The following is a 27,997-nucleotide window of genomic DNA, read 5'->3' as shown; positions in this document are numbered from 1 at the left end:
TTATAACACAATCAGCTACTTAAGACATTGGCTCGAATCTAAAGTTGTGCCTTCAGAAATCGAGAAAACGAACAATTTAAGGAAGAATTGTCCACTTCTCTCTTTGACTTCCCAAACCCCAGTCTGGTCTGTTGAGTCCACTGAGCTATAGGTAGAGTCTTGGGAAGTATCGCGATGTTGGGCCCTCTAGGTTTAGAAACTCTGTGGTAGTAGCTTCAAGACGAGAGGCGCTCGCTCGTTACTGCGCCCCCCGTATGTGTTTATTAGCTAGCTAGCTAGCTTATTACTAGCCTTTAGGCGCGTTATCGTGCACTAGCGTAGAACAATAATAGTTTATATAGCTAAATTAATTAGCTCAACAAGAGGCGTGCCTACCGAGCACCAGACGAGCGAGAGAACGAGCAACTACGTGGTGGGAAGGCTAGCGAAACGGAGAGAAACAGTTCAGCTAACGTTAGCTTGCTAGTTCGGGGTTTCTTGATCCACCGACCGTATTTAGCTTGCTAGGAACTAGCTGCTGCTGGAGGTGCAACCGATAACTAGCTAGCTACTAGAGGGGAGGAAATGAAGGACAAACAGAAGAGAAAGAAGGAACGCACGTGGGCTGAGGCGGCTCGCATGGTAATACTATCTTTAGTTGTAATATAGTAACTAGCTAATGTACTGACAGGGAAGACGAACACTCAGCAACCAAACAAATATTAGTCGGAGCCTGGGCTGTCTGGTTGGCACTGCACTTTAGCTAGCAGGGAGTGCTCGGATAATCTCAAATTAATTTAGCTAAATTGCCAGCATGTTAACAGTGAAATGAGTAAATGCATTGAGCCCCTGATAACGAAATAATTGTATTATTCATATGATTAACGTTAGTCATTCCACGTGTGGTTGTAGCCAGAGTCATGTATTTAGATGGCTCTGGTTGTATCTAAGCTAACGCTTATTGTTGACAGGAGCATAGCTAACATACGGGTACGTCTGCCTTCCAGTTTGACCCTTTGTTTGCTAGCTAGCGAGTTAGCATAACCCACTGTATTGGTAAATTAGCCAGACTACCAGTGGTACCACCATTAATTGAAAATGTAAACAAATAACAATTTCAGAGTTATCCACCCAAGCTAACGTTAATTACACTGTCTGCTCTTATTTTAACACATTTAGACAGGTCCCTCTGGTTATGGTCAGACCAAGGGTCAGGGGAATACCACCCCAAGCCTTAGCTAATGTTATCTAGGTGGTAGCTAGCTACAACCATTCAAAGATGGATACAGTTGTCTTTATGTAGCTATCATCATGGTTATTGGATAGCTAAGCTGGTGTATGTATGTAAAGTTTTTATTTAGCCATATTGATAAATAAGACTGCTAAGAAGTTGCTTGTAGGCTTCCAGCTAACGTTACTACCCAATGGTATACAAATCATGTCTGTGTTCTTGTGTAATGCAAGTCCTCTTTTGGCTTTCTTCAATGACCATTGCAACATTTTATTGTAATTCAGTTTTCCATTATGTTTTCTTCCGCAACAAGACACCCTATTCTCTATGCTTTGTAGAGTGTTCTAAATATACAGGTCTACTATATGCGGTAGATTAAATTATTTATATTGTATCAGAGAGTACTTGGATTAAAATTGTGTGTAAAAAGGATATACGATTGGGAATGTCATGAGGTTGCCACTCAGAGCTGTGTCTTGATGCTGAGTAGGATAATCAGGCACCTACATTGTGTAGTTATGCAGAGCCCTAACACACAGTGCCCATTTACTGCTGTAAACGGTCTGCATTCGGCAACAGTCCATACATTTAAATGGTAGGCAGACCCCTCTTCTGCGACTCAACTGCCAGATGAGGCTGTGTTGCATAGCAGTATCATTGGTGTTTCTTGAGGATTTTGAACTGGATGTAGTTAATGACACATTTTATTCAGTTCACATAGCTATAAAGCCTACCATGTTTTATATTGTGCATGCATATTGCAGATGCATTATAGCTCAACTTTGGCAAATTTTTCCTTTCTAATATGGGTGTGGAAGTTACTTAAATTTTAGGGTGGGGCTCTATTCTGTTGCCAGACCCTACTTTTCTGTTCCCTGCCTATCAGCATCCTTGCACGCCACGGCAGCGCTACATAGCTCAGTGCCATTTTTGGTTTTCACTGTGTGGGGAATGCATGTATTTATATCCGAAGCCCATATGTCACTGCAGAATCTTGTGGTGCGAATGTTTTGGCTAGGCTAGCTTTTGGGGAACCTAAACAATATTCATAGGCTGAGGAGAGTCCAGTGTGTTCTGAAACTTGTGCTAGGCCATGCTAGCTTCTCATTATTCTCTGGGGCATACAGGAATAACAGACCGATTTAGTGATAAGAGATGTAAACAAAAAAAATAGATTTTCAAGCATGGTTTGAGAACCGCTAGTGAAACACACAAATACCTAGCTTGCACGCTCACACATTCAGATAAATGGGGATGGGCCGGTGTGAAATTGTATCTTCAACTAGATAGAGGACACACATCACCATATGGAACAAATCCATTTAGCGTTGCATAACACCACATACAAAAAAGGAGAACCTTCAAGACACTTTTCATACTATTACCAACAATGTCATGTTGCCTAGACAACCACAAGCACAGCCTGTAGGCTAGTTTATAATTTTCATATAGGCCTATCTGCAGTAAGTCAAAATAATCTATCTGCCATGGCATTAATCAGGAGTTTGGTAGTGGTGTGTGATGGGTTTTCTCCATGCATGACTGGGCAGGTTCTTTTCTCCACAGATTGCAGAGAACCCTGATAGGTCTAACTTATCCACCATCTGGCCCCTTGAGTTCCTCAGAGACTGTTTTCAGTTTCCTTTTTCTACAGGGACAAGGACAACATAATTGTTACATTGAATGCCACATGTCTTAGTATTCTGTAATCAACGCCTCACCGAATCATGGTGCATACTGTTGCTCTATTGTGATGTGCATCTTTAGTGTGTGCCTGTGTTGTCAGTGTGTGTGTTGTGTGCTTGGAGTCGGCTTTGTCTGCTGGTCTCCCTGACTGAAATACCCTTTCCTCTTCGTCCAATTTCCTGCACGTGTGTCCTTGGGTTAATTTGAAGCAGCGCTCTACTACCCAGTCTGTGTTGTGTTGTTCCTTCTCATGCATCCTGTCATGACGACACACTGAGAGGCGCTGGATTAATCGCACAACCTCAAGCACCTATCTCTGGTCTTATTAATGGAAATTAATCAATAATTCACAGTATTTTTAAGGGAGTGGAGGTGGCACTTAAAACCACAAATGCTGCTAGGCTATGTAGTGATGTCACTTTATTAGAATTAGTGGTGTAGTGGAGGATAAACATTGTTTACACACCTTTTTATTTTGCGTGAGTGTTTACCCACCTTTTGCGTAAAAATGCATTGAAAGTATAGTGAGCGTTAATTTTTTCACCATAGCTGGCAATCAGCATTTACCCACTTATTTATCACGATATCACTTATTTAAATTGTTATAGTACGTTTATATGAATTGGTTCTTCTGGAGGGATAGGCCTAGTTGTGGGTGTGTTGTGCTATTTCACTGTCTTAGTGGATATTAAAGCCACATGCTTTCTGCTGACAAAGCTTGAGTGGTTAACTCAGGCGTTTTGAAACATTTTAATAAATGGTCGCTAGTTTTATACACTGCCTTTTGTGAATCTTCCATTCATAAGGTATGGAGTTCACATTTTGTTGCCCTTTTTCACCAGATATTTCTGAAGCTGCTGTATTCACTTATTGGATGTATGGTATAGTTGGAGGTATATCTTAAATTGTATCTGTATGGGCTATAACATGTTCATGACTGACTGTAATTTTACCAGGTTCTAGAGAACTTCTCTGATGCCCCCATGACGCCCAAGCAGATCCTGCATGTTATACAGACCAAGGGGCTCAAGGAAATGAGGTAAACAACCACCACACACACACATTTAATTAAAGGGATAATGCGAGATTCTGGCATTTAAGCCCTTGTTCTACCACTTACCCAGAGTCAGATGAACTTGTGGATACCATTTTATGATTCTGCAGACAGTATGAAGGAAGTTAGCATTGGCTTGCAAAACTACCGCTAACTAGCGTTAGTGCAATGACTGGAAGTCTACAGGTACAATAGCAATGCTACAGTAGCATACTGCACGCGGAGACATACAAATGGTATCCACAATTTCATCTGATTCTGGGTAAGTACGGTTGAAGTCGGAAGTTTACATACACTTAGGTTGGAGTCATTAAAACTCGTTTTTCAACCACTCCACAAATTTCTTGTTAACAAACTATAGTTTTGGCAAGTAGGTTAGGACATATACTTTGTGCATGACAAGTAATTTTTCTAACAATTGTTTACAGACAGATTATTTAACTTATAATTCACTGTCACAATTCCAGTGGGTCAGAAGTTTACATACACTAAGTTGACTGTGCCTTTAAACAGCTTGGAAAATTCTAGAAAAGGATGTCATGGCTTTAGAAGCTTCTGATAGGCTAATTGACATCATTTGAGTCAATTGGAGGTGTACCTGTGGATGAATTTCAAGGCCTACCTTCAAACTCAGTGTCTCTTTGCTTGACATCATTGGAAAATCAAAGAAATCAGCCAAGACCCCAGAAAAAATTTGTGGACCTTCACAAGTCTGGTTCATTCTTGGGAGCAATTTCCAAATGCCTGAAGGTACCACATTCATCTGTACAAACAATAGTACGCAAGTATAAACACCATGGGACCACGCAGCCGTCATACCGCTCAGGAAGGGGACGCGTTCTCTCTCCTCAAGATGAACGTACTTTGGTGCGAAAAGTGCAAATCAATCCCAGAACAACAGCAAAGGACCTTGTGAAGATGCTGGAGGAAAAAGGTACAGAAGTATCTATATCCACGGTAAAACGAGTCCTATATCGACATAAGCTGAAAGGCCGCTCAGCAAGGAAGAAGCCACTGCTCCAAAACCGCCATAAAAAAGCCAGACTACGGTTTGCAACTGCACATGGGGACAAAGATCGTACTTTTTGGAGAAATGTTTTCTGGTCTGATGAAACAAAAATAGAACTGTTTGGCCATAATGACCGTCGTTATGTTTGGAGGAAAAAGGGGAATGCTTGCAAGCTGAAGAACACCATCTCAACCGTGAAGCACGGTGGTGGCAGCATCATGTTTTGGGGGTGCTTTGCTGCAGGAGGGACTGGTGCACTTCACAAAATAGATGGCATCATGAGGACGGAAAATTATGTAGATATATTGAAGCAACATCTCAAGACATCAGTCAGGAAGTTAAAGCTTGGGTCTTCCAAATGGGTCTTCCGAATGGACAATGACCCCAAGCATACTTCCAAAGTTGTGGCAAAATGGTCTAAGGACAACAAAGTCAAGGTATTGGAGCGGCCATCATAAAGCCCTGACCTCAATCCCATAGAAAATTTGTGGGCAGAACTGAAAAAGCGTGTGCGAGCAAGGAGGCCTACAAACCTGACTCAGTTACACCAGCTGTGTCAGGAGGAATGGGCCAAAATTCACCCAACTTATTGTGGGAAGCTTGTGGAAGGCTACCCAAAACGTTTGACCCAAGTTAAACAATTTAAAGGCAATGCTACCAAATACTAATTGAGTGTATGTAAACTTCTGACCCACTTGGAATGTGATGAAAGAAATAAAAGCTGAAATAAATCATTCTCTCTATTTTGACATTTCACATTCTTAAAATAAAGTAGTGAACCTAACTGACCTAAGACAGGGATTTTTTACAAGTAATAAATGTCAGGAATTGTGAAAACTGAGTTTAAATGTATTTGGCTGAAGTGTATGTAAACTTCCGACTTCAACTGTAGAACAAGGGCTTAAATGCCAGAATCTCGCATTATACCTTTAAAGCCCATCTTTATGGTAATGTATACCAGCAACAAAACCAAGAATGGAAGCGCTCATGTTTTAATTTTTTTAATTTGATCCCCCTTTCTCCCCAATTTTTCGTGGTATCCAATCGCTAGTAATTACTATCTTGTCTCATCGCTACAACTCCCGTACGGGCTCGGGAGAGACGAAGGTCGAAAGCCATGCGTCCTCCGAAGCACAACCCAACCAAGCCGCACTGCTTCTTAACACAGCGCGCCTCCAACCCGGAAGCCAGCCGCACCAATGTGTCGGAGGAAACACCGTGCACCTGGCCTCCTTGGTTAGCGCGCACTGCGCCCGGCCCGCCACAGGAGTCGCTGGAGCGCGATGAGACAAGGATATCCCTACCGGCCAAACCCTCCCTAACCCGGACGACGCTAGGCCAATTGTGCGTCGCCCCACGGACCTCCCGGTCGCGGACGGCTGCGACAGAGCCTGGGCGCGAACCCAGAGACTCTGGTGGCGCAGCTAGCACTGCGATGCAGTGCCCTAGACCACTGCGCCACCCGGGAGGCGGAAGCACTCATGTTTTATGTAAAATAAGTCTATGTTATGAGAATATCCATGAGAAAGGAATGTTTCAACTTTGACTCACATTTTTCACAATTCTTCCATGATCTCTACCTGGCCTGATCCACAATATGCTCAACAAAAACAGAAGGTAAGATGGCACAAGAACAAAGGGACAATATTTCCATTTTATGTTTAGCTGTCTCTTTGCATACCATAGGTATTGTTCTGCTTCAGTCATCTTCTCCCACTCTTTCTCCATCACCCCACCCTGTTTCTCTCTCTCTGTCCACCAGTGGCACAGCCCCTCTGGCCTGTCTGGTGACCATGCTGCACTCCCAGGTGAGGGGGGACAGAGTAAAAAACAGCATCTTCTTTAAGCTTCCTGGCAGGATGAGTCTGTTTACCTTGAAGGTATGGAACCAGCCCAATCCACACACCCATATCTCAAACACGCACCTCTTATCCCTACCCCTAATAAACCTCATACAAACCATATCTGGAATACACACACATGCATGTTTGTGATAGCAATCTCTCTTCTGACTGTCCCTCTGCAGAAGAACGCTCTGCAGTGGACCAAGAGTTCCACGGAGGCGGAGACAGCCGAAGCCAGCACACTGGCTACTGCTAACGCAGCAACAGCAGGGCCAACGGAAGGTGCGGAGCAAGAGAGCTGTGACTCCATGGAAATAGTTGCAGCCAGTGGAGAGAACGATGGTGTGTATGGTTGTGATCACCACATGCCTTCATCAGTGATCATTTAGTGGAGAGTAAATGCCCTTTTTATTTGGTGTTTACTTCCACTGTAAATTAACATTGTTGAAGTTTACATTAATCACCACCCATCTTATCAACCGTCCTTTTACAGTTTATCCACCGTTTGTTTATACCACTACATCAATGGTCTTTATTAAGCACACATATCTAACGCATCACTATTAAATCTCTGACTGCCCTGTTCAAAGGCACTTTGAAAACAACACGTGTCGTGATAAAGGCGAAAAGAGCATGCCTATGATAGAATAAATTGAAGTGTTTTTAAACAACTGCAAACCAGAGACATTTTTTCTTATTTTTAGGATGTGATTGTTGCTGTGGTTACGGGTGCACATGAAACTGCCAACCGTGGCTTAGATCTGTTTTTTTTTATTTATTTTTTTAAGATAAACATTTTATTTGGGTGAGCTCCTGTTTATCTGAGTGCATGGCTGAAAAGTGCTAGATGATAAACACCACCAATTGTGATAACGGAAACCAATACATGTGCAGTGTGAAAAACCTTATTGTCAGTGTTTGTGGTCCATGGACCATTTATCATCGACTAAACCATTTGGAACCCAGTAAAGAGAGAACAATTTGGTATCTGACCATAGCCCCCTCTACCCCTCACAGCATCCATAGATGAGAGCTCGTCCAGTGCCTCCTGCTCCACAGAGCCCCAGACCAGGCTGAGTAGATCTGGAGTCTCTGGACAGGTGCGCTCTGAGGCCCAGGCACAGACCCGACTAAGTCGATCCAGACAGGTACGCTTTACCCCCTCAACCTGGGCTGTCTGTATGTGTACTGTTGCTCAATAGGGATATTATAGGTGGTTGTGCGTAGGTCGAGTCGAAAGAGGTTTTTATACTACATGCATAGGAAATGATTGCAGATCCCCTTTATGTCTGGCTTAGTGATAACCTCAGCATTCTATTACCTCTCACTATGTCCGTTTCTCTCCTTCTCTGCAGTCGAGCAGACAGAGGAAGAAGGCTGTGATGATGCCGCGGGTGGTCCTCACTCCACTCAAGGTCAATGGTGAACACGTCCCATCAGGTGAGCACTTCTCTCTGCTAGCCCCTTTGCTACCCTAACCCCATCTCGCTGTACCCACACACACACAACCTCTTCCTGGGCAAAAAATGTTTGCAGAATTTGTAGCATTACACACACAGACACCTCTGAGTCATATTCCTACAGTGGGCTTGGACCATTTCTCACCCAGCATGGGCCTCTACTGCTTTGCCAGTCTTTTTATTTATGTGTTGCCTATTTACTTTTGCAGCAGCATTCTTAGACTGTAACTTCTTCAAGTTTCTCAGTAAGCTCTGGGTAATAAAAACACCGTCTGTGAATGGCCTTTAAACTGTTTTAGTGCTATCTATGGGAAGAAAGTGTAGAATGTAGGAATGGCTAGTGTTCCTGCAGGTTTCGTGTTGACTGAAATGTGACCTGTGTGCAGTTTTGACCGTGCTCCTCGTGCACCCAGAGTCTTTCTCTCATTCTGAGGATCCCCTGAAACCCTCCCCTCTTGTGGCTGATTGTCTGTCAGTCTCTGCGTGCAGAATAACCCTCCTAGCCACTCATTGTCTGAGTGCAACTTCTGTCCTCCCTGCTTCTTTTATGTGCACCTGGAAATTCCAGACTCATATCAGTCCTTCCCTCCCGCCTTACATTTAGCTGCCCAGTAAACCCAATTGCTATCTATGAGGTGGGGGAGCTCTTTCTGAGATTTCTGCTCCACCCTACCCTCCTCTCTCTGTGTTAATGTGGGACTGGGTAACTGCTCCCTTTGCTTTGTCTGTATTGCTCACCTGTCCCAATCCCCCCCCACCCCGTGCTATGGGCTCTGCTGCCTCCCCTTTTGGCTTGTCTGCCTGACCTGCCCACCCCCGCCTTCCCGCTCGTAAGTCCCCCCTCACACACGTGACCGGAGTGTCTCACCAGGCTCCCCCTCCCCCCACCTCTCCCCCTCAGGAGCAGCGGGGAGGCGCAGGGAAGACTCTAGGGGGGGTCCAGGCCCCACGCTCCGTGCCCGCCCCGAGCTGGCTAGCTGGAAACGCCCCCAGCACTTCAAGAGCTTGCGTGGCTACCACTCAGGTACAGGGGTTAGACCCGGGTATAATAACCAACCCAACCAACCTCCCTCCAGTAAACCCTAAAACACCAACCCCTCCCTCTTCCAGTTGTAAGCCAGTTTATTTTCCTTTCATCATTGTTCAGGACACCTTTGGCAAAGAGATATGCCTGATGGAACCTGAACTGTAAAAAACTTGACAAATCTGTATATCTTATGAATTTAGCTGTCACAAATGAAGAGGTCAAACAACATAATCTGGACATAGTACACAAACTGTAGAACTATTAGATGTATGTCTTAGTTTCTACACAGGCCAGCTGTCTACGAATAAGCGTCAAACCTGGACTTTGGGTCAATCCCAGACTGACAGGGTGATTTGGTAGCTAACCAATAGTACGCTGGACGCTAACATTGTCAGGGTTGCATTGGTCACTAATGCTAACTGAACAGCAGTGCATTGCAGGTTGCTAACTGAATGCCAGGGTCGGCTAGCTATCCCAACACTGGCTACCCAGCCAGGACATACTTAACCGCTCACTGACTGATAGCTGTTGTGATTGTGTTGGCTGCTAAACTAAACGCCTGAATGACTGTGCTGCTGGCTCTTAACTGGAGTTGTTGGCTTGCAATGGAACGGCCATGCTGTGCTTGCTGTTAGTTGAATGATTTGAGTTTTAAACCCATATCCATTGGATAGCATTAGCCACTTGCGGGCCTGTGGTTGTGTTTGTCTGCAGGGCCCATGAAGAGGAGCCGAGGCGGGGTGGAGGTGGACTTTGAGACGCCCGGCTCTATCCTGGTCAACACCAACATCAGGGCTCTCATCAACATGCGCACCTTCTCTGCCTTCCCAGCCCACTCCCAACAGCAACTCCTGCAGCTCCTCCCCGAGGTCGACCGCCAGGTGAGGGATCTTGCTCATAATTTATAATCCTAGTCATCATTTACAGTTGAAGTCGGAAGTTTACATACACCTTAGCCAAATACATTTAAAATCAGTTTTTCACAATTCCTGACATTTAATCCTAGTAAAAATTCCCTGTCTTGGGTCAGTTAGGATCACCACTTTATTTTAAGAATGTGAAATGTCAGAATAATAGTAGAGAGAATGATTTATTTCAACTTTTATTTATTTCATCACATTCTCAGTGGGTCAGAATTTTATATACACTCGATTAGTATTTGGTAGCATTGCCTTTTTTAAATTGTTTAACTTGGGTCAAATGTTTCGGGTAGCCTTCCACAAGCTTCCCACAATAAGTTGGGTGAATTTTGGCCCATTCCTCCTGACACAGCTGGTGTAACTGAGTCAGGTTTGTAGGCCTCCTTGCTCGCACACGCTTTTTTAGTTCTGCCCACAAATTTTCTATAGGATTGAGGTCAGGGCCACTACCTTGACAATACCTTGACTTTGTTGTCCTTAAGCCATTTTGCCACAACTTTGGAAGTATGCTTGGGGTCATTGTCTATTTGGAAGACCCATTTGCAACCAAGCTCTAACTTCCTAACTGATGTCTTGAGATGTTGCTTCAATATATCCACAATTTTCCGTCCTCATGATGCCATCTATTTTGTGAAGTGCTTCACGGTTGGGATGGTGTTCTTCGGCTTGCAAGCCTCCACCTTTTTCCTCCAAATATAGCAATGGTCATTATGGCCAAACAGTTCTATTTTTGTTTCATCAGACCAGAGGACATTTCTCCAAAAAGTACGATCTTTGTCCCCATGTGCAGTTGCAAACCGCAGTCTGGCTTTTTTATGGCGGTTTTGGAGCAGTGGCTTCTTCCTTGCTGAGCGGCCTTTCAGGTTATGTCGATTTATAGGACTCGTTTTACTGTGGATGTAGATACTTTTGTACCTTTTTCCTCCAGCATCTTCACAAGGTCCTTTGTTGTTGTTCTGGGATTGATTTGCACTTTTCGCACCAACGTACGTTCATCTCGAAGAGACAGAACGCGTCTCCTTCCTGAGCTGTATGACGGCTGCGTGGTCCCATGGTGTTTATACTTGCGTACTATTGTTTGTACAGATGAACGTGGTACCTTCAGGCGTTGGGAAATTGCTCCCAAGGATGAACCAGACTTGTGGCGGTCTACAATTTTTTTTTTTCTGAGGACTTGCCTGATTTTCTTTTGCTTTTCCCATGATGTCAAGCAAAGAGGCACTGAGTTTGAAGGTAGGCCTTGAAATTCATCAACAGGTACACCTCCAATTGACTCAAATTATATCAATTAGTATATCAGAAGCTTCTAAAGCCATGACATAATTTTCTGGAATTTTCCAAGCTGTTTAAAAGCACAGTCAACTTAGTGTATGTAAACTTCTGACCCACTGGAATTGTGATACAGTGAAATAATCTGTCTGTAAACATTACTTGTGTCATGCACAAAGTAGAAGTCCTAACTGATTTGCCAAAACTATAGTTTGTTAACAAGAAATTTGCGGAGTGGTTGAAAAATGAGTTTTAATGACTCCAACCTAAGTGTATGTAAACTTCCAACTTCAACTGTATAACTCAAGGACAGTTTCCCGGACCCAGGTTAAACCTTTCCCTGGACTAAAAAGATTTTTCAATGGAGATTCTCTATTGGAGTGTGCCTTTTTAGTCCAGCCCATCATGTCTCATCATTTCTGTGCCATATTGTTTTTTGGATTTCTCGTACAGCTCTGTCTGTGAATGTAACCCAGTATGTCCTGTCTTCCTCCTTCTCCAGGTTGGACCTGATGGTCTGGCTCGCCTCAGTAACTCAGCTCTCAACAATGAATTCTTCACTCACGCCTCCCAGAGCTGGAAGGAAAGGCTTGCTGAGGGTTAGTACCTACTTACTTAATTATATACTATGGTTGGTATAAAGGCCCACTGATATCACGTGACTAGGGGTTATTGACTGGCTACACAGGTGGGGAACTCTTTCCTTTCAAGAGTTAATTCGCTAGCAATTTATTTTACTCTACAGAAATTGCCAGGTATTTTTCTAGAAATAACATGGTTTACAATAATAACCCATGAATTACTGTCTCTTGGGTATTCAGTACCAGAAAGTACCCATTGATGCTGTCACATAGCTTCCTACTAAATACCATGCAAGTACCAGGGGAAACAGAATCAGTCAATACATGAAGGTATTATATAAAACGCTATAGCCAGTTATCTGTAGGTTAATCCAATATTGTTTGACCTGCTCAGGGGAGTTCACCCATGAGATGCAAGTGCGATTCCGCCAGGAGATGGAGAAAGAGAAGAAAGTGGAGGCATGGAAGGAGAAGTTCTTTGAGGAGTACCATGGTCAAAAGTAAGTCTTCTGAACATCAACAACATCGGCTGTTATTTTTTTAAGCTCCCTGTTATTCCATGGACCATTTGCAAATGTACTTGATTATTTCAACTGTATAACAGTGTCTTTTATAAAAGTGTATATACCCTTTATACTAATGTTGTTCTATTGCTGCAGGTCTGGCCTGACCCGAGAAGAGTCTCTGAAGTTGACGATGAGCGAAGCGGCCGATGCTGCCACCAGCGTTCTGGACAGCAAGGTGGCCTTGGTGGCGGCGGGAACGCCCAAGCGCCGCAATGTGGGCAGGCGGAGGCGCGATGGCAGGATGAGACGGCGAACGCGGGCAGACTTGAGACGCAGGGCGCAACGCACCCTCTGTAAGACCAACTCCCCTACCCTGCAGTCCTCCAAGCAGCTGGAAGGCACGCTCACTTTAGATGCAGCTTCTGTTGCCTCTGTCCCCTTGCCCGTCCCAGAGGCCACCACGATGCAGGGAGGAGAGGTGGTGTTGCAGGCCGACTGTGAACTGGAGGACCCGGCCCAGTGTGCCTCCCTAGAGCCCGTGCCCTGCCCTTCCCCTGTGCCTGCGCTCCCGTCTGTGACCATGCCTGTGCCCACCCCGACCCCCAGTCCCAGCCCTGTATCCATCAGCACCTCCGATGAGCCTGAAGTCACCGCCCGCCTGCTCCCCGAAGAGCCTGCACCTGCCGTCGCCTCAACCTCCTCTCCCTCCTCCTCGTCTTCCTCCTCCTCCTCCTCGTCCTCCTCCCCTTCCTCATCTCCCTCCTCCAACTCAGAGAGACAGGGGGGGTTCACCGCCGGCTTGGATTCTTCCTCCTCATCCTCTTCTTCCTCCACGGCCGCTGCCACCGCTGATCCACTGGACGACGGGGCCTCCATGGTCACCTCGGTCACGGGGGGCACAACCACCAGCAGCCGGGAGAGCAGCCCTGCAGCCAGCCCCACCCCCATCATCGCCACCTCCGCCCAGGCCACCAAGGAGCAGAAGAGGAGGCCAGACGAGCCCCAGGCCTTCTCCAGCTTCCCCGAAAAGAGGCCGCGAATGGAAGATCGTCAGTCCTTTCGTACCACAATCGACGGAGTTCACACGGAAAAGCCGCAGCCGACAGCAGAGGAGCCCAAGGTCCCACCTATCCGGGTATGAGGTCACCATTTTTAATTGTAACCCTTTATTGTGGCTGTAGTGGTGCAGTAGCAGGCACTCAATTTCCTACGACCTGGAATCCACAATCTGTAAAGTAAGTTTGATTATTGTGATTTGTCTCCACCAAAAATGTCAAGCCACCTTGCCAAAATACAAACTTCCTTCTCTGAAGATGGTAAATCATTAGTGATGATTGACTGGGTGTCGGTGTGGAATTCTTAGCCAAGCAATGGATGCGAATGTCTGTTATATGGCCTTTGTAAAATCCATGTTTGATATGCTCTCCTTGTCTGTATCCCTCCAGATTCAACTCTCCAGAATCAAACCGCCCTGGGTCAAAGGGCCGCCAACCTACCAGATCTGTCCCCGCATCGTGCCCCCCGGCGAGGGCTCGCGGCGCTCGGGGACGGGGGCGCGCACCCTGGCGGACATCAAAGCCCGCGCCCAGCAGGCCCGGGCCCAGCGCGAGGCCGCTGCTGCTGTTGCAGCCACTGGGGATGGACCAGGGCCGGGCGGGGGCAGGGCTGGTGCTGGGCTACAGGATCGCAGCAGTGGAAGACGAACGCGAGAGCACCCTGGACCCGTCGAGCCCGGAGGAACAGGAGACGTGGAGGAGCAGGGATCGCCTGCGGGCTCTCATCCGCCTGGAACACAACTACAGCAGTCCAAATTAGAGCCCTCATCTACCCCCACCCCCAACACAGCTGCCTCGTCCCCCTCCCTGTACACCTCCTCCAACCCCTCCCTATCCTTCTCCGAGCCCCCGCAGACCCCCACTCCATCCCCAACCACCCCAGAGGAGCGACCAGGGGAGCTGAGTGGGGAAGATGTGACAACACCACCACCAGTCAAAGGCACCTCCAACGGACTCTCGGAAAAGGCAGTGCTGCCCGAGCCTGAGTCTGTGTCCAGCCACCTCAGAGGGCGGGGCGAGGGGGACGACTGTGACAGGACAACGGCCAAACATGGTCCCCTGGCTCCCACCTCCATCCCAGATTCTCTGCCCAGGTTCGGGGCCCAGGGAGTGGATGTGATCAGGTCCCTGGCTGGGGGAGGGGGTGTCATCCAACATGGTTCCCACCACGTGGGGCCACAAGAGAACCCCCCCACCCCGGCCAGAGAGGGCCAGAGCGAAAAGCAGTCACGGCCCCCGGAGAGGGGGAGAGATACAGCCTCCCTCCCTCGTCTCCCACCTTCAGTCAGAGAGGACGAAGCAGGGCATCACAGCGATTCCACGGAGACGGCCTCCGACTGCGAGAACGAGAGCCAGGAGGAGGAGCCCCACCTGAGCATGTGGAGCCACCGCCTGCCTGCTCAGCGCAACGGCAACATCCAGCACCTCCAAAGGTTGTCTCAGCAGGCCCACGGCCAGCCTGTGATCTGCAGCCCCCCTCTACAGCAGATCCAGCAGCCGGTCATCCATGCTCACGTGTCCAACCACCACGGCCACAGCCAAACAGTCATCCAGCCCTGCTTCCCCAACGGCCTGCCCAGCCAGAGTCTCATACAGCCAGGCCTAAAGCAGCCGCAGCCTGAATGCACTCCCCACCCAGACCAACAGACTCTCGCTGCGCCACACTCCCAAACCCAGAGGGGGCACAAAACGGACCCAATGGATGACTACAAGGCGTCCAGCCGGGGCTCGGCTGAGGAGGACTGTAGGCTGGGGCTGAAGCCTTCTCCCATCCACCCCACCGCTGGCTCCAAGAGGCTCCCTAGTTCGGCCCGGCCTGTGTCCACAGTGGAGGCCAACAATCCTCTGGTCACCCAGCTGCTTCAAGGCAGCCTCCCGATGGAGAAAGTCCTGCCGCAGACGCACTCGTCTAGCAAGCTAGAGATCAACCGCCTGCCAGGGGGGCACCAGCCAGCCCCCCAGTCCCAGCTCAGCCGGCAGCAACAGACCAGGAATCCGGGGCTTCGCTTCAGGGGCCCCACAGAGGCCCATACGGGAGAGTCCCTGGTCCCTGCGTTGTCCTCTCAGAACCAGCAGAAGTCCCCTGTTGGCCGAGGAGGCTCCCCTGGAGCAAGCCGGAGCTTCGGGTCCTCTCCCCCGGGCACAGTGCCCTCCCGCATGGCCTGCCTGCTGGAGGAGGCCTCCTCTCGGGCCACGGCCATGCAGCAGTACCTGTCCCAGCAGCCAGGTGGCGCTGTGCCCCTTGGGGCCGTGCCTGTCATCACATCCCTCTCTTCCTCGTCCTCTTCCTCCAGACGGAACTCCCAAGAGTCGGCTGTCATCGGAGAGTCTCCAGAGAGGCACCACAACAACCTTGCTCAGCCCCGGGCCACCCCGGACCTCTGCACCACTGAGGTGGTCCCCACTGTCAAGATAAACTGGCACCCTTCCAAACCCCACCCCCCGCACCAACAGCAGCTCTCGCCCGCACCCAGCGTGAAAAGCGAGGTCACCTCCCGGCCCTCTTGTCAAGCTCTTGCCAAAACCTCCCCCTCTGGCCCCATGGTAGGTGGTGGGCCAGGTGTGGTGGTCACCAAAAAGGAGGCAGTGAACTCTATGGACGGTTACCTGACTGGAGGTGGAGCTATGGAGGGACTGCTGAACATGGAGATGTCCTTAGCCCGCATGGCTAAGAAGGAGGCGCAAAGCAAAGCTCAATACTCTTCCACCTCCCCCTCTTCATCTTCATCCTCCTCTTCGATCTCCTCCCTCCCTTTCCAGCTCTATGGTAAGCTGCCCAAGCAGGGCGGAGGCAGCAGTGTGTCGGCGCCCGGCTTCAGCTACACGGCCAACGTGTCTGTGGTAGACGGCAGCGGCTTCTCGAGGAGCATTGCCGATGGCGTCCTACAGCTGCGTCAGCGCCACAGTGCCAGCCAGAGCGCCACGCTCAGCATCCAGGCGTTCGCAGACAGCGCCGCTGAGGAGGTGGCCCTCAAGTGCTCCTGCCGCCTCAAGGCCATGATCATGTGCCAGGGCTGCGGGGCCTTCTGCCACGACGACTGCATCGGCCCCTCCAAACTGTGTGTATCCTGCTTGGTGGTCAGATAGGCGCTTTCTCTGATGTTGCTACAGTGTTGGTGGTTTGGTGTGCCACCTTCAGCATACCTGCTCCATGTATAAACTGTTAACTAACCTAACACACCCAGGACTTGTGAGAGAAACAAGGGTGTGGGACTTAGGCTTCGACATGAACACGGGCAGGGTGATGCCTTGTATTATACAATCGGTCTGTATTTTGTTGCTTATTTTTTCTAATGCCTTTTATTATTTTGTATTATAATTATTAATGTGAATTTACTTGGCACGGTTGATTTGTAAATTGTGCCTTTTTCTTTTCTCAAAAAAACATTTACCTCATCTTGACACCTGTCATCAGTTCAGTGTGAAAATGGTGGCCGTTTGTTATTGTTTTTGTTTTCCTCTCTGGGGAATTTGTTCTAGTCTCTTTCTTGCAAATAAATATTTTTTTAAATCATTAAAGCAAGCATAAATTACGTTCCGTTTTTTTGTAATTGCTTTCCTTCAAGTCAAGACTATACTCTGCAGCTAAGCACAATATTCAAAACTAATCAAGCAGTCTGGTATTAAGCAATACAACTTTTTAATTTGCTTGCAGTATAGTTGAACTTATTTTAATGATCGTCACACTACAGTCCTTTTCCAAACATTTTGTCACACGTAGATATTTATTCTAAATACATCATTTTTACTTCCGCTGAACAACTTGACACATTGTAGAACGGAACCGCAAGAAACATTTGGAGCCGGCCAGTGCTGGAGAAATTTGGCACTGAGAACATAAGACAAAACATTTTATAAACAACCGATAAACACCATCAAAGAGCATTACACTGAAGTTCCAATGTAGACAAATTAGTACTTAAATTCCTTCACAGGTGGATACACATACATTCTTCACTACTTTGATTACAGTTCTGCATTAAGAACCCAATGGTAAATTGCTATCCCACACTCATTCACTTTTTACCCCTAATCCAGGGGTGTTCTACAGTCTCCCATTATTTGAAAAGATTTGATGAAAGAATTCACAAAACGAGTGAATTTGGATAATGCTGTTTGACAATGTGGTCATTTCATTTCTATACCTACTGTGTGCAAAAATGTGTTACTATACTTTAATGCCTGGAGCCCTCGACATGTGCCTGAACAGAAATGGCCTCAACGAATTCCCTGCTTTCACCAAGTACATTCAATGCAGTAAGATATGAACACAGAATGAGAAAATATTTCCACAACATTTGGGGCTTTCAGTACTTGTAAGTCCATCTCAAAAGCTCCACTGAATTGTTCGGTCACAGTCAAAAGCATAATTTTCCAAACAATCACATTTACAAAATTCTAAGGGAATAAAGAAGGACTTGGAAACTGGGTGCCACGGTCAGGCACAAGACAAGATGGGTAGATGGAGTTCACAGGTAGGGCATTGAGTGACATGAGAATTCAGTGTTCAGAGGAGTTGGGATAGTCCTAGGAGGCTGGTGGTGGTGACGTCTCTGGGACTGACTAAGTAAGCTTCCAATCCCTAACTCGCCATCCTTGTTTTTCCAACTCAACCGTTACCTCCTAGACACCTCTGGATACGCGTACCTGGGCTATCGGGAGGGGGAGATGGTGCCATTATTATATTGCTTCTACTTATCCAATTCTTCTAGATATTCATTTCAACATTACGTTTTTAGGGGGTGATTTCAAATTCACCTGTTGTTGACTTGCAACTTATTAGGTAGGCTGTATAAAAAATAGTGGGAACTCATTTCAGCCATTCCACTGGAGTTATCAGCCTATTTCTTACACATCCATTACTTCTGAATCCAGAAAGGGGAGTCAACAAGGGCATAGGGATGGGAACAAGTTATAGAATGGGCGCACAGCTTCACGTCTCCTGTCCCTCCCTACTTCTCTCTGTAGTGAAGCAGGTACATCTTCAGAGGCTCAGGGAGTGGCAGACCCAGGATCCTCTCTCTTAGCAGGTTCACTGGAGCCTCATGTAGAAGGGCACCGCCCTCCCTCCTCTCCTCTTGCTCCTCTTCCTCAGGATCTCCTAGAACCCTGCAGTTCCCCTCTTCTTCCACCTCGTCCTCCTGCTCTTCTTCAGTGTCGGTTCCAGAGCGGTTGTTGTTGTTGTCCATCGGCCCGGGGATGAGGCGGCTCATGAATACGTAGCGGTTGGAGAGCAAGGTGGAGCCACGGTGTTGGGCCTGCCTCCGTCGGAACCGCTCCCCGCTGTGGGCCATCCTCCTCCTGGGCAACGGCCCTGGCCCTGCCACTGTCTTCTTCAACGTCAGGCGGATAGAAATGCGAGCCAAGTCCTGCAGAGTCCGCACCTTAAACATGGTCGCTGAGGAGGCACACACACCACAAGATGAAACCATTTCACCCTCCCCACATAGTAAGTGATGGAAGTTCTGCATTCTCATTTTCTAACTATTCCAACATGCATTTGAGACAACAGTGTTCAGCTGCTTTCACCTCCTGCCTCCTTCCCCAGTCTCTTGAGTCTCCAGGGCCTGTATTCACAAAGCCTCTCAGAGTAGGAGTGCTGAGCTATAATAATAATAATTTAGAGGGTGCCTATATTTCTTATATTTTTTGCAAATCCTAACTCCCCCGAGACACCCTCGGAGAGTGGGGTCATGGCCAGGGTTCACTCATTATCAACGGCGAACCTGGAGCAATTAGGGTTAAGTGCCTTGCTTCTGCCTCCCCTATCAGGTCCCCCTGTTGTATTCTTTATAATCTAAAATAAAATGTTTTATCCTAGATCAGCACACCACTACTCAGACGCTTTGCGAATAGGGGTTTAGAACTCCAACATGGCTACTCATCACACAAAAGGCTCACTTGGAAAACTACCTCTGCTACAAAGACAATTATATGACAGATATGCTAGTACAGTACTTACGTAAAGGCACTGCTTTAGGTTTACTGTTGTCTCTGTGTTTGGGCAACACCAGTGGGGCAAATGACACAGCAATGATCTTTTTGGTCTCCCAGCTGTTGTAACCTGTTCGAGTAATCTTGGTCAACTAAGGAGAGGAAGGACAATGATGTGTTAATGTGTACTGGAAATGAGTTTTTATTAAGCAGGGTTAATAAATACATCTACAGTGCATTCGGGAAAGTATTGAGAACCCTTCCCTTTTCCCACATTTTGTTACAGCCTTATTCTAAAATGGATTAAATAAATAATAATGTCTCAACTTACACACAATTGCCCATAATGACAAAACAAAAACTGTTTTTTAGAAATGTTTGCTAATTTCTCAAAAATAAACAAACACCTTATTTGGTATTTTATTAGGATCCCCATTAGCTTTTGCAAAAGCAGCAGCTACTCTTCCTGGGGTCCACACAAAACATAATACAGAATGACAATACAGAACATCAATAGACAAGAACAGCTCAAGGACAGAACTACCTACCTACATACATACATACATACATATAAATACGTTTTTAGACCCTTTGCTAGGAGACTCGAAATTAAACTCAGGTGCACCCTGTTTCCATTGATTGTCCTTGAGATGTTTTTACAACTTGATTTGTTTCTACAACTTGATTTGAGTCCACCTGTGGTAAATTTAATTAATTGAAAATGATTTGGAAAGGCACACACCTGTCTATATAAAAGGTTCCACAGTTGACAGTGCATGTCAGAGTAAAACCAAGCCATGAGTTCGAAGGAATTGTCCATAGAGCTCCGAGACTGGATTGTGTCGAGGCACAGATCTGGGGAAGGGTACCAAAACATTTCTGCAGCATTGAAGGTCCCCAAAAATACAGTGGCCTCAATCATTATTAAATGGAAGAAGTTTAGAACCACTATGACTCTTCCTAGAGCTGGTTGCCCGGCCAAACTGCGCAATCGGGGGAGAAGGGCCTTGGTCAGGGAGGTGACCAAGAACCCGATAGTCACTTAGGCAGGCCTCCAGAGTTCCTTAGTAGAGGAGATGGGAGAACCTTACAGATGACAACCATCTCTGCAGCACTCCACTAATCAGGCCTTTATGGTAGAGTGGCCAGACGGAAGCTACTCCTCAGTAAAAAGTAGAGGTTGACCGATTATGATTTTTCAACACCGATACCGATTATTGGATGACAAAAAAGCCGATACCGATTAATCGGCCGATTTATAAAAAATAAAAAAAATGTTATATATATATATATATATATATAAATCATACACACACACACTTTTGTAATAATGACAATTGCAACAATACTGAATGAACAATGAACACTTTTATTTTAACTTAATATAATACATAAATACACACACACAGCTCTGAAGTGACAATGATACTGAAGAGTCTGCTTAGGAGCCAAATACTCTCAACTGTTTGAATAAAAATAGAGTTTAAGTTACCTGTGATGAATGTTGAAAACAAAAACTGTAATTTCTATATGCAGGAAATCCTATTTTAATAATGGGCATGGTAAGAATTGACGACCAAAGTGCGAGTCATAATTCCCATGACACCTAGAAAAATCTGAAAAGCGGTTCCTTCATTTATTCCATAGGATATTTTTTAGATTCACTTAAAATAAGGTCTGTGTTTCATGTAGGCTTACACCACCTTGCCAATTTTATAACTGTGTAGATATCCATAGGACAAGGTAACTCTGATCAATATTGGCTAAATATAAGCGAAGATCTTTTTTTTTGTAGAGTGGATTTATGAAAATATGTTGACAAACGTTACCTTATCCTAGTGAGATTTACACGGGTATCAAAACGTCGAGGCGGTTTAAGCACGAAACACAGACCTTATTTGAAGTAGATCAAGACATTCTCTATGGAAGACATGAACGGTAAAATAACAAAGGAACCCCTTTCAAGTTCAGCCGCAAGTTATTACAGGAATTATAACGCGTCGACTATTTCTCTCTAAACCATATACCTTTGACTAATCCGGAAAATATCACCTCGAAAACAAAACATTTATTCCGTTCCGTATTTTATTTAACGGGTGGCATCCATGAGTCTAAATATTCCTGTTACATTGCACAACCTTCAATGTTATGTCATAATTACGTAAAATTCTGGCAAATGAGTTCGCAAAGAGCCAGGCGGCCCAAACTGTTGCATATACCCTGACTCTGCGTGCAATGAACGCAAGAGAAATGACACAATTTCACCTGGTTAATATTGCCTGCTAACCTGGATTTATTTTAGCTAAATATGCAGGTTTAAAAATATATACTTGTGTATTGATTTTAAGAAAGGCATTGATGTTTATGGTTAAGTACACATTGGAGCAATGACAGTCATTGATTGATTGTTTTTTATAAGATAAGTTTAATGCTAGCTAGCAATTTACCTTAGCTTACTGCATTCGCGGCACAGGCAGGCTCCTCGTGGAGTGCAATGTAATCAGTGTTAGAGCATTGGACTAGTTAACTGTAAGGTTGCAAGATTGGATCCCCCGAGCTGACAAGGTTAAAAATCTGTCGTTCTGGTTCCTAGGCCGTCATTGAAAATAAGAATGTGTTCTTAACTGACTTGCCTAGTTAAATAAAGATTAAATAAAGGTGTAAAAAAAAAAAAAAAAAAAAAAAAAAGGCAAATCGGCGCCCAAAAATACCGATTTCCGATTGTTATGAAAACTTGATATCGGAATGGCCGATTAATCGGTCGACCTCTAGTAAAAAGGCACATGACGGCCCGCTTAGAGTTTGCCAAACGGCACCTAAAGGACTCTCAGACCATGAGAATCAACATTCCCTGGTCTAATGAAACCATGATTGAACTCTTTGGCCCCAATGCCAAGTGTCATGTCTGGAGGAAACCTGGCACCATCCCCACGGTGAAGCATGGTGGTGGCAGCATCATGCTGTGGGGATGTTTTTCAGTGGCAGGGAGTGGGAGACTAGTCAGGATTGAGGGAAAGATGAATGGAGCAAAGTACAGAGAGATCCTTGATGAAAACGTGCTCCAGAGCGCAAATGACCTCAGACTGGGGCAAAGGTTCACCTTCCAACAGGACAACGACACTAAGCACACAGCCAAGACAACGCAGGAGTGGCTTCGGGACAAGTCTCTGAATGTCCTTGAGTGGCCCAGCCAGAGCCTGGACTTGAACCTGATCAAACATCTCTGGAGAGACCTGAAAATAGCTCTGACACTCCACATCCAACATGACAGAGCTTGTGAGGATCTGCAGAGAAGATTGGGAGAAACTCCCCAATTACAGGTGTGCCAAGCTTGTAGCGTCATACCCAAGAAGATTCAAGGCTGTAATCGCTGCCAAAGGTGCTTCAACACAGTACTGAGTAAAGGGTCTGAATTCTTACGTAAATCTGATATTTCAGTTAATTTTATATAAATTTGTAAACATTTCTAACAACCTGTTTTTGCTTTGTCATTATGGGGTGTTGTGTGTAGATTGAGAAGGGGGGAACTATTTCATCTATTTTAGAATAAGGCTAAAATGTAACAAAATGTGGAAAAAGTCAAGGGATCTGAATACTTTCTGAATGCACTGTAATAGGAAGAGAAAAAAAGTGCATTTATATGGAGCCTTTCTCTAAACCCAAGTCACAAATGGAGCACAGAGCATTAGCTACACACAAAGGAAACAAGTGTCAAAATGTGTTAGGAGCAGGACCAAGAAAGATGAGACAACACAAACTCTATAACAGAGAATGCAAGGGACAGGGGAGATGAAACCACAAGACACCAGAATAGATTCAAGTTCTAAAAATAGCACTGGGTGAAGAGATGAGATTATTCTAGTTCAGGGATCATCAACTAGATTCAGCCACGGGCCGATTTCTTTCTTGAGCAGATGGTCGGGGGGCCGGGAACATAATTACAAATAATTTGTAGACTGCAAATTGACCGCAAGAAGCCCAAACAGATAATGTTTGACTAAGACATAATCATTTCAAACCTTGCTTACATTTGTATATGATCACGTGTCTCTCTATTATTTGTGGGAATACTTGGGAACAGATTTATTTTATCAAAATCACTTGGAGCTGATTTCCTGGTGGCTTTACAGTATATTATGCCCCCCCCCCCCCACACACACACACACACACAAAAAGGGTCTGAATACTTATGTACGTGTTTTTTATATACATTGGGAAAAAATTCATAAAACCTGTTTTTGCGTTGTCATTATGGGGTATTGTGTGTAGATAGAGGGGGAAAAAATATTTAATCCATTTTAGAATAAGGCTGTAACGTAACAAACTGTGGAAAAAATCAAGGGGTCTGAATACGTTCCGAATGCACTGTATAGTTTGTGGGTGTGCACACATGCTGACCTTTTCCTCCAACGGCAGCACTAGGATTCCTCCTACTTTGAGCAGGTTCTTCATGTAGTCTTCCTGCTCCCGCTGCACCCCAGCTCCACAATACACCCGGTCATACTGACCACTCTCTGGGGCTATCTCCAGACAGTTCCCTATCACGAAACAGGGCTCGCAGAACTCAAACCTACACACACACACACACACACACACAGAAACACACGTTTCCCCCATTCCAGTCTGATGTTTCTTGGATACCTTTAGTATTCCCGAAACAGTTTTCTCGACAATCTTATCAACGACACCTAAACCAGAATAAATGTGCCCTGTACCCCGAAGACACAGACTTACTCTGTGTGGTGAGTAGCCTACTCACAATAACTTATCTTACTAGCTTGTTACAGAGTAATTACATTTAACTGGTTGCGCCTGATGGCATTATACCAGAGTTATAGGAGCTTCTGCTCTGTTGACCTCCTTTCTCTTTCTATCACCTTCTCTCCAGCTCTCTCATCATGAAACCCTCTTACCTGTCGAAGCTGTCGCTGGTCTTGATGAAGAACTCCAGTTTCTGGTATGCATACTCAATGACATCTTGGTGCAGCTCCACACCATGGTTCACTCCAAATGGACCTACAGTAAGGATGAGAAACAAGGAAAGAGTCAGTCCATCAACAATGAGAGTCCATCAATAATTTACACTTCTCCATTTTCTTTCCCTTAACAGGGCACATCCACAGGCTTGTGTATAGCAGTGGAGACCACAAGTGGCTGAGAGTCTCAATGGCAAGAATTGTGCTCAGCCTCCCTTGCTCCATTGCAATGCACTTATCTAATTTAAGTCACCAAAGTTTTGAGAATATCTAGTGAATCTGGAGCAAGTCTATCCTTTTTCACCCAGCCTAGATTTCACCTGGCCAGGTGAGGTTTGTGTTGTCCTGACTCACCCAGTATGAGTCCCACCATGGTGCTGAGGTAGCCCGTGCCACTGCCCAGGTTGAGGAAGGAGAGGCCAGGCTGGAGGTCCAGGGCCTCCATCACCTCTGAGTAGATGCAGGGGGCTGAGAGGTGGATGTTGCCGTGCCTCCAGGCCAGGTCCTTGTAGGCGCTGTCCCGGAACTCTTCCAGATAGTAGTCGGCCCGGTCGATGGCCCTGAAGGCCTGCTCCACTAGGTCCGAACGGATGTACTGGGCCTCCTTCAGGTTATCAATCAACTCGTCATTGTCCTCCCCCGCACTCACTGCTCCTCCCATCTTCACAGTCTCACACAGAGAGAGAGAGAAGAGAGAGAGAGAGATTAAATGGAATGTAAGTTTGAGAGATCAGGCTGGTTTAACGAGGATTGAGTCAGACAAAAGGTGTCAAGTATTGATAAGTTATCCCCCTCATCTCCCCAATGATCCATACCAGCTTCTGTATTTTCTGCAATGCTGACCTCAGGCTCCAGATAATAACTTTTTATTGCTATATTTGGATTAACCACTGACTTGGGACATTATAAAAAATATAAAAAAACTGGTTATTTTCCATCTGCATTCAACAGAGCCAAGTGGTAGCTGGAGAAAATAATTTGTCTTTTAGGGTCTAGAAGGTGTGTGTAAAATACAGGCCTGTTTTATAACCACTTTCTTCAAGTCTTTCATAAAGTTCGTATATCATAAACAAGTCAAATAAGCCCTTTCCCTGTGTTTTCACCAGTAGTCGGGGGGTGGCACTGCCACAGTACACGAGAATCCTAGTGACGGTGGTAGAGAGGCATATTTCCCACCAATCAACGAACACACAAAATACAGCTGCGCCACTGAATAACAAAAGAGTCTGTATTACATAAATATTCTCATTGCCACCAAAACTATTGCAACCAACATTTAGGTCAGCATTTCATACGCATTCGTCATAGTGTTTTGTTATGCCTTATTTCAAATAGTTTGATAAGGCTTTGTTATCAACAACCAACCAAGACGTGCACAAACTGCAGCCGCAATGTGAGCTACATAAAAAGTATCACCTTTGTCTCTGTTGATGTCGTCTATGAAGAGCTGCGATGCAGAGAAGATAAATTATGGTCTGGTTGGAGCTAACAAAGAAATACGAAGCAGCTGTCTTTACCTTATGGAAGTGACGTTTAATCGACGCTGCTTTATAGTGTCAACTGTACTTCTCAAAATTATGTTGAAATCGTATATGTTGTTACCTTCTCGTTTCCCCCCCCATACACATTCAATAGATTTCACCACTATTATGGATGTAAACATTGACCAGCTGACACTAACGTCACACGCAGTAACACCCAAATGTGCGCTCAGCACCCCCGGTGGAGTACTATTGTAAGATCTGGCAGGCGCCAGCAACACCTGGGCAGAGGAACAGGCCATTGTGAAAAAAAACATATTTTTTAATGTAACCTTTATTTAACTAGGCAAGTCAGTTATCTTCGATGGAATATTCGTCTTGCATCGGCCGAGATGTAAAGTGGCAATTTTTATCCAGTAGAAATTAGGCTTTAAATGCGATTTCGTAATATCAATTTCAAGTTATTTACCTTGTTTGACATTAAACATAAAGCAGTATATGTGGGATGGGATGTATGCAAAATAATATTGCCACGTTCATGTTCTAGTCGGAACTAGGAAACTGACATTTCCAACATGCTGATAGTAATTATAAATGTGTCGCGTTCAACGAATCAGCAATTCGGACATTTTCGAGTTTCTTAGTTCTGACCAGAATATGAACGCGGCATAAGACAATTGTAAGCCTATGTGGATACAGTGCCTATCTATAGACAGTCTGCACCCCTGTCAAAATGTTAATATGTTGTTTCCTTATACCCTGGAATGAAAATGCATTAAAATAGTTGTTTTTCACATTTATCTACACATCCTACCCCACAACCACAGTGTCTCCCGACCCCTCTTGTCTCAGCCTCCAAAATCAAATCAAATTTTATTTGTCACATACACATGGTTAGCAGATGTTAATGTGAGTGTAGCGAAATGCTTGTGCTTCTAGTTCTGACAATGCAGTAATAACCAACGAGTAATCTAACCTAACAATTCCACAACTACTACCTTATACACACACGTGTAAAGGGATAAAGAATATGTACATAAAGATATATGAATAAGTGATGGTACAGAACGGCATAGGCAAGATGCAGTAGATGGTATCGAGTACAATATATACATATGAGATGAGTAATGTAGGGTATGTAAACATAAAAGTGGCACAGTATTTATGCTGCAGTAGTTTATGTGTCGGGGGGCTAGGGTCAGTCTGTTATATCTGGAGTATTTCTCCTGTCTTATCCGGTGTCCTGTGTGAATTTAAGTATGCTCTCTCTAATTCTCTCTTTCTTTCTCTCTCTCTCGGAGGACCTGAACCCTAGGACCATGCCTCAGGACTACCTGGCCTGATGACTCCTTGCTGTCCCCAGTCCACCTGGCCGTGCTGCTGCTCCAGTTTCAACTGTTCTGCCTGCGACTATGGAACCCTGACCTGTTCACCGGACATGATACCTGTCCCAGACCTGCTGTTTTCAACTCTCTAGAGACAGCAGGAGCGGTAGAGATACTCTGAATGATCGGCTATGAAAAGCCAACTGACATTTACTCCTGAGGTGCTGACCTGTTGCACCCTCGACAACCACTGTGATTATTATTATTTGACCCTGCTGGTCATCTATGAACATTTGAACATCTTGGCCATGTTCTGTTATAATCTCCACCCGGCACAGCCAGAAGAGGACTGGCCACCCCTCATAGCCTGGTTCTTCTCTAGGTTTCTTCCTAGGTTCCGGCCTTTCTAGGGAGTTTTTCCTAGCCACTGTGCTTCTACACCTACATTGCTTGCTGTTTGGGGTTTTAGGCTGGATTTCTGTACAGCACTTTGAGACATCAGCTGATCTAAGAAGGGCTTTCTAATTTGATTTGATTTGATTTGAAATTCGGAATGAAAAAAAATGGATTAAAAAAAAAATGAAATAGTTGTGTTGGATAACTGTTCCACTCTCCTTGTAATAGCAATCCTAAATTAGCTCAGGTGTAACCAATCACCTT

The 27,997-nt window shown here is 45.5% G+C and overlaps 2 protein-coding genes across 9 annotated transcripts; one reads left to right on the top strand and one right to left on the bottom strand.

The window, feature by feature from the left end:
* Positions 1-5: 5 nt before the first annotated feature.
* Positions 6-17,154, top strand: LOC120061254 (polycomb group protein ASXL1-like). Of its 3 annotated transcripts, XM_039010931.1 has the most exons (13): positions 6-621; positions 3,853-3,935; positions 6,574-6,576; positions 6,722-6,839; positions 6,986-7,145; positions 7,821-7,951; positions 8,159-8,243; positions 9,165-9,287; positions 10,005-10,171; positions 11,982-12,078; positions 12,455-12,560; positions 12,720-13,701; positions 14,012-17,154. In XM_039010931.1, the coding sequence occupies exons 1-13, from the start codon at positions 565-567 to the stop codon at positions 16,706-16,708; spliced, it is 4,809 nt and encodes a 1,602-aa protein (XP_038866859.1). In that variant the 5' UTR covers positions 6-564; the 3' UTR covers positions 16,709-17,154. The 3 variants fall into 3 exon arrangements, with proteins under 3 accessions (XP_038866859.1, XP_038866861.1, XP_038866862.1); XM_039010933.1 differs by lacking the exon at positions 6,574-6,576; XM_039010934.1 differs by lacking the exon at positions 9,165-9,287.
* Positions 17,155-17,457: 303 nt separating this feature from the next.
* pcmtd2a (protein-L-isoaspartate (D-aspartate) O-methyltransferase domain containing 2a) lies at positions 17,458-26,207 on the bottom strand. 6 transcript variants are annotated; one of them, XM_039010929.1, is made up of 7 exons: positions 26,134-26,207; positions 25,948-26,016; positions 24,886-25,201; positions 24,469-24,571; positions 23,954-24,125; positions 19,584-19,707; positions 17,458-19,019 (listed from the first exon to the last, which is right to left on the bottom strand). In XM_039010929.1, exons 3-7 carry the CDS (start codon positions 25,190-25,192, stop codon positions 18,574-18,576), a joined length of 1,152 nt encoding a protein of 383 aa, XP_038866857.1. In that variant the 5' UTR covers positions 25,193-25,201; positions 25,948-26,016; positions 26,134-26,207; the 3' UTR covers positions 17,458-18,573. The 6 variants fall into 6 exon arrangements, with proteins under 6 accessions (XP_038866857.1, XP_038866858.1, XP_038866855.1 ...); XM_039010930.1 differs by having other exon boundaries at positions 24,886-25,192; XM_039010927.1 differs by having other exon boundaries at positions 25,948-25,978; positions 26,049-26,194.
* Positions 26,208-27,997: the final 1,790 nt, after the last annotated feature.

This window comes from Salvelinus namaycush, chromosome 16, assembly GCF_016432855.1.
Source record: "Salvelinus namaycush isolate Seneca chromosome 16, SaNama_1.0, whole genome shotgun sequence".
NCBI classification, from domain to species: Eukaryota; Metazoa; Chordata; class Actinopteri; order Salmoniformes; family Salmonidae; genus Salvelinus; species Salvelinus namaycush.
Note: the sequence above shows the minus strand (reverse complement) of the source record. Positions and strands in the feature narration are given on the sequence as shown.

What these genes read in the sequence shown, in the direction of transcription:
- LOC120061254 (XM_039010931.1), top strand. Translation starts at nt 565, where the DNA reads ATGAAGGACAAACAGAAGAGAAAGAAGGAACGCACGTGGGCTGAGGCG. An exon ending in GACTAAGTCGATCCAGACAG is followed by an intron (nt 7,952 to 8,158) that starts GTACGCTTTACC and finishes CCTTCTCTGCAG; the next exon opens with TCGAGCAGACAGAGGAAGAA. An exon ending in CTTGCGTGGCTACCACTCAG is followed by an intron (nt 9,288 to 10,004) that starts GTACAGGGGTTA and finishes GTTTGTCTGCAG; the next exon opens with GGCCCATGAAGAGGAGCCGA.
- pcmtd2a (XM_039010929.1), bottom strand. Translation starts at nt 25,192, where the DNA reads ATGGGAGGAGCAGTGAGTGCGGGGGAGGACAATGACGAGTTGATTGAT. An exon ending in ACCAGCGACAGCTTCGACAG is followed by an intron (nt 24,126 to 24,468) that starts GTAAGAGGGTTT and finishes GTGTGTGTGTAG; the next exon opens with GTTTGAGTTCTGCGAGCCCT. An exon ending in TGCTGCCGTTGGAGGAAAAG is followed by an intron (nt 19,708 to 23,953) that starts GTCAGCATGTGT and finishes TCCTCTCCTTAG; the next exon opens with TTGACCAAGATTACTCGAAC.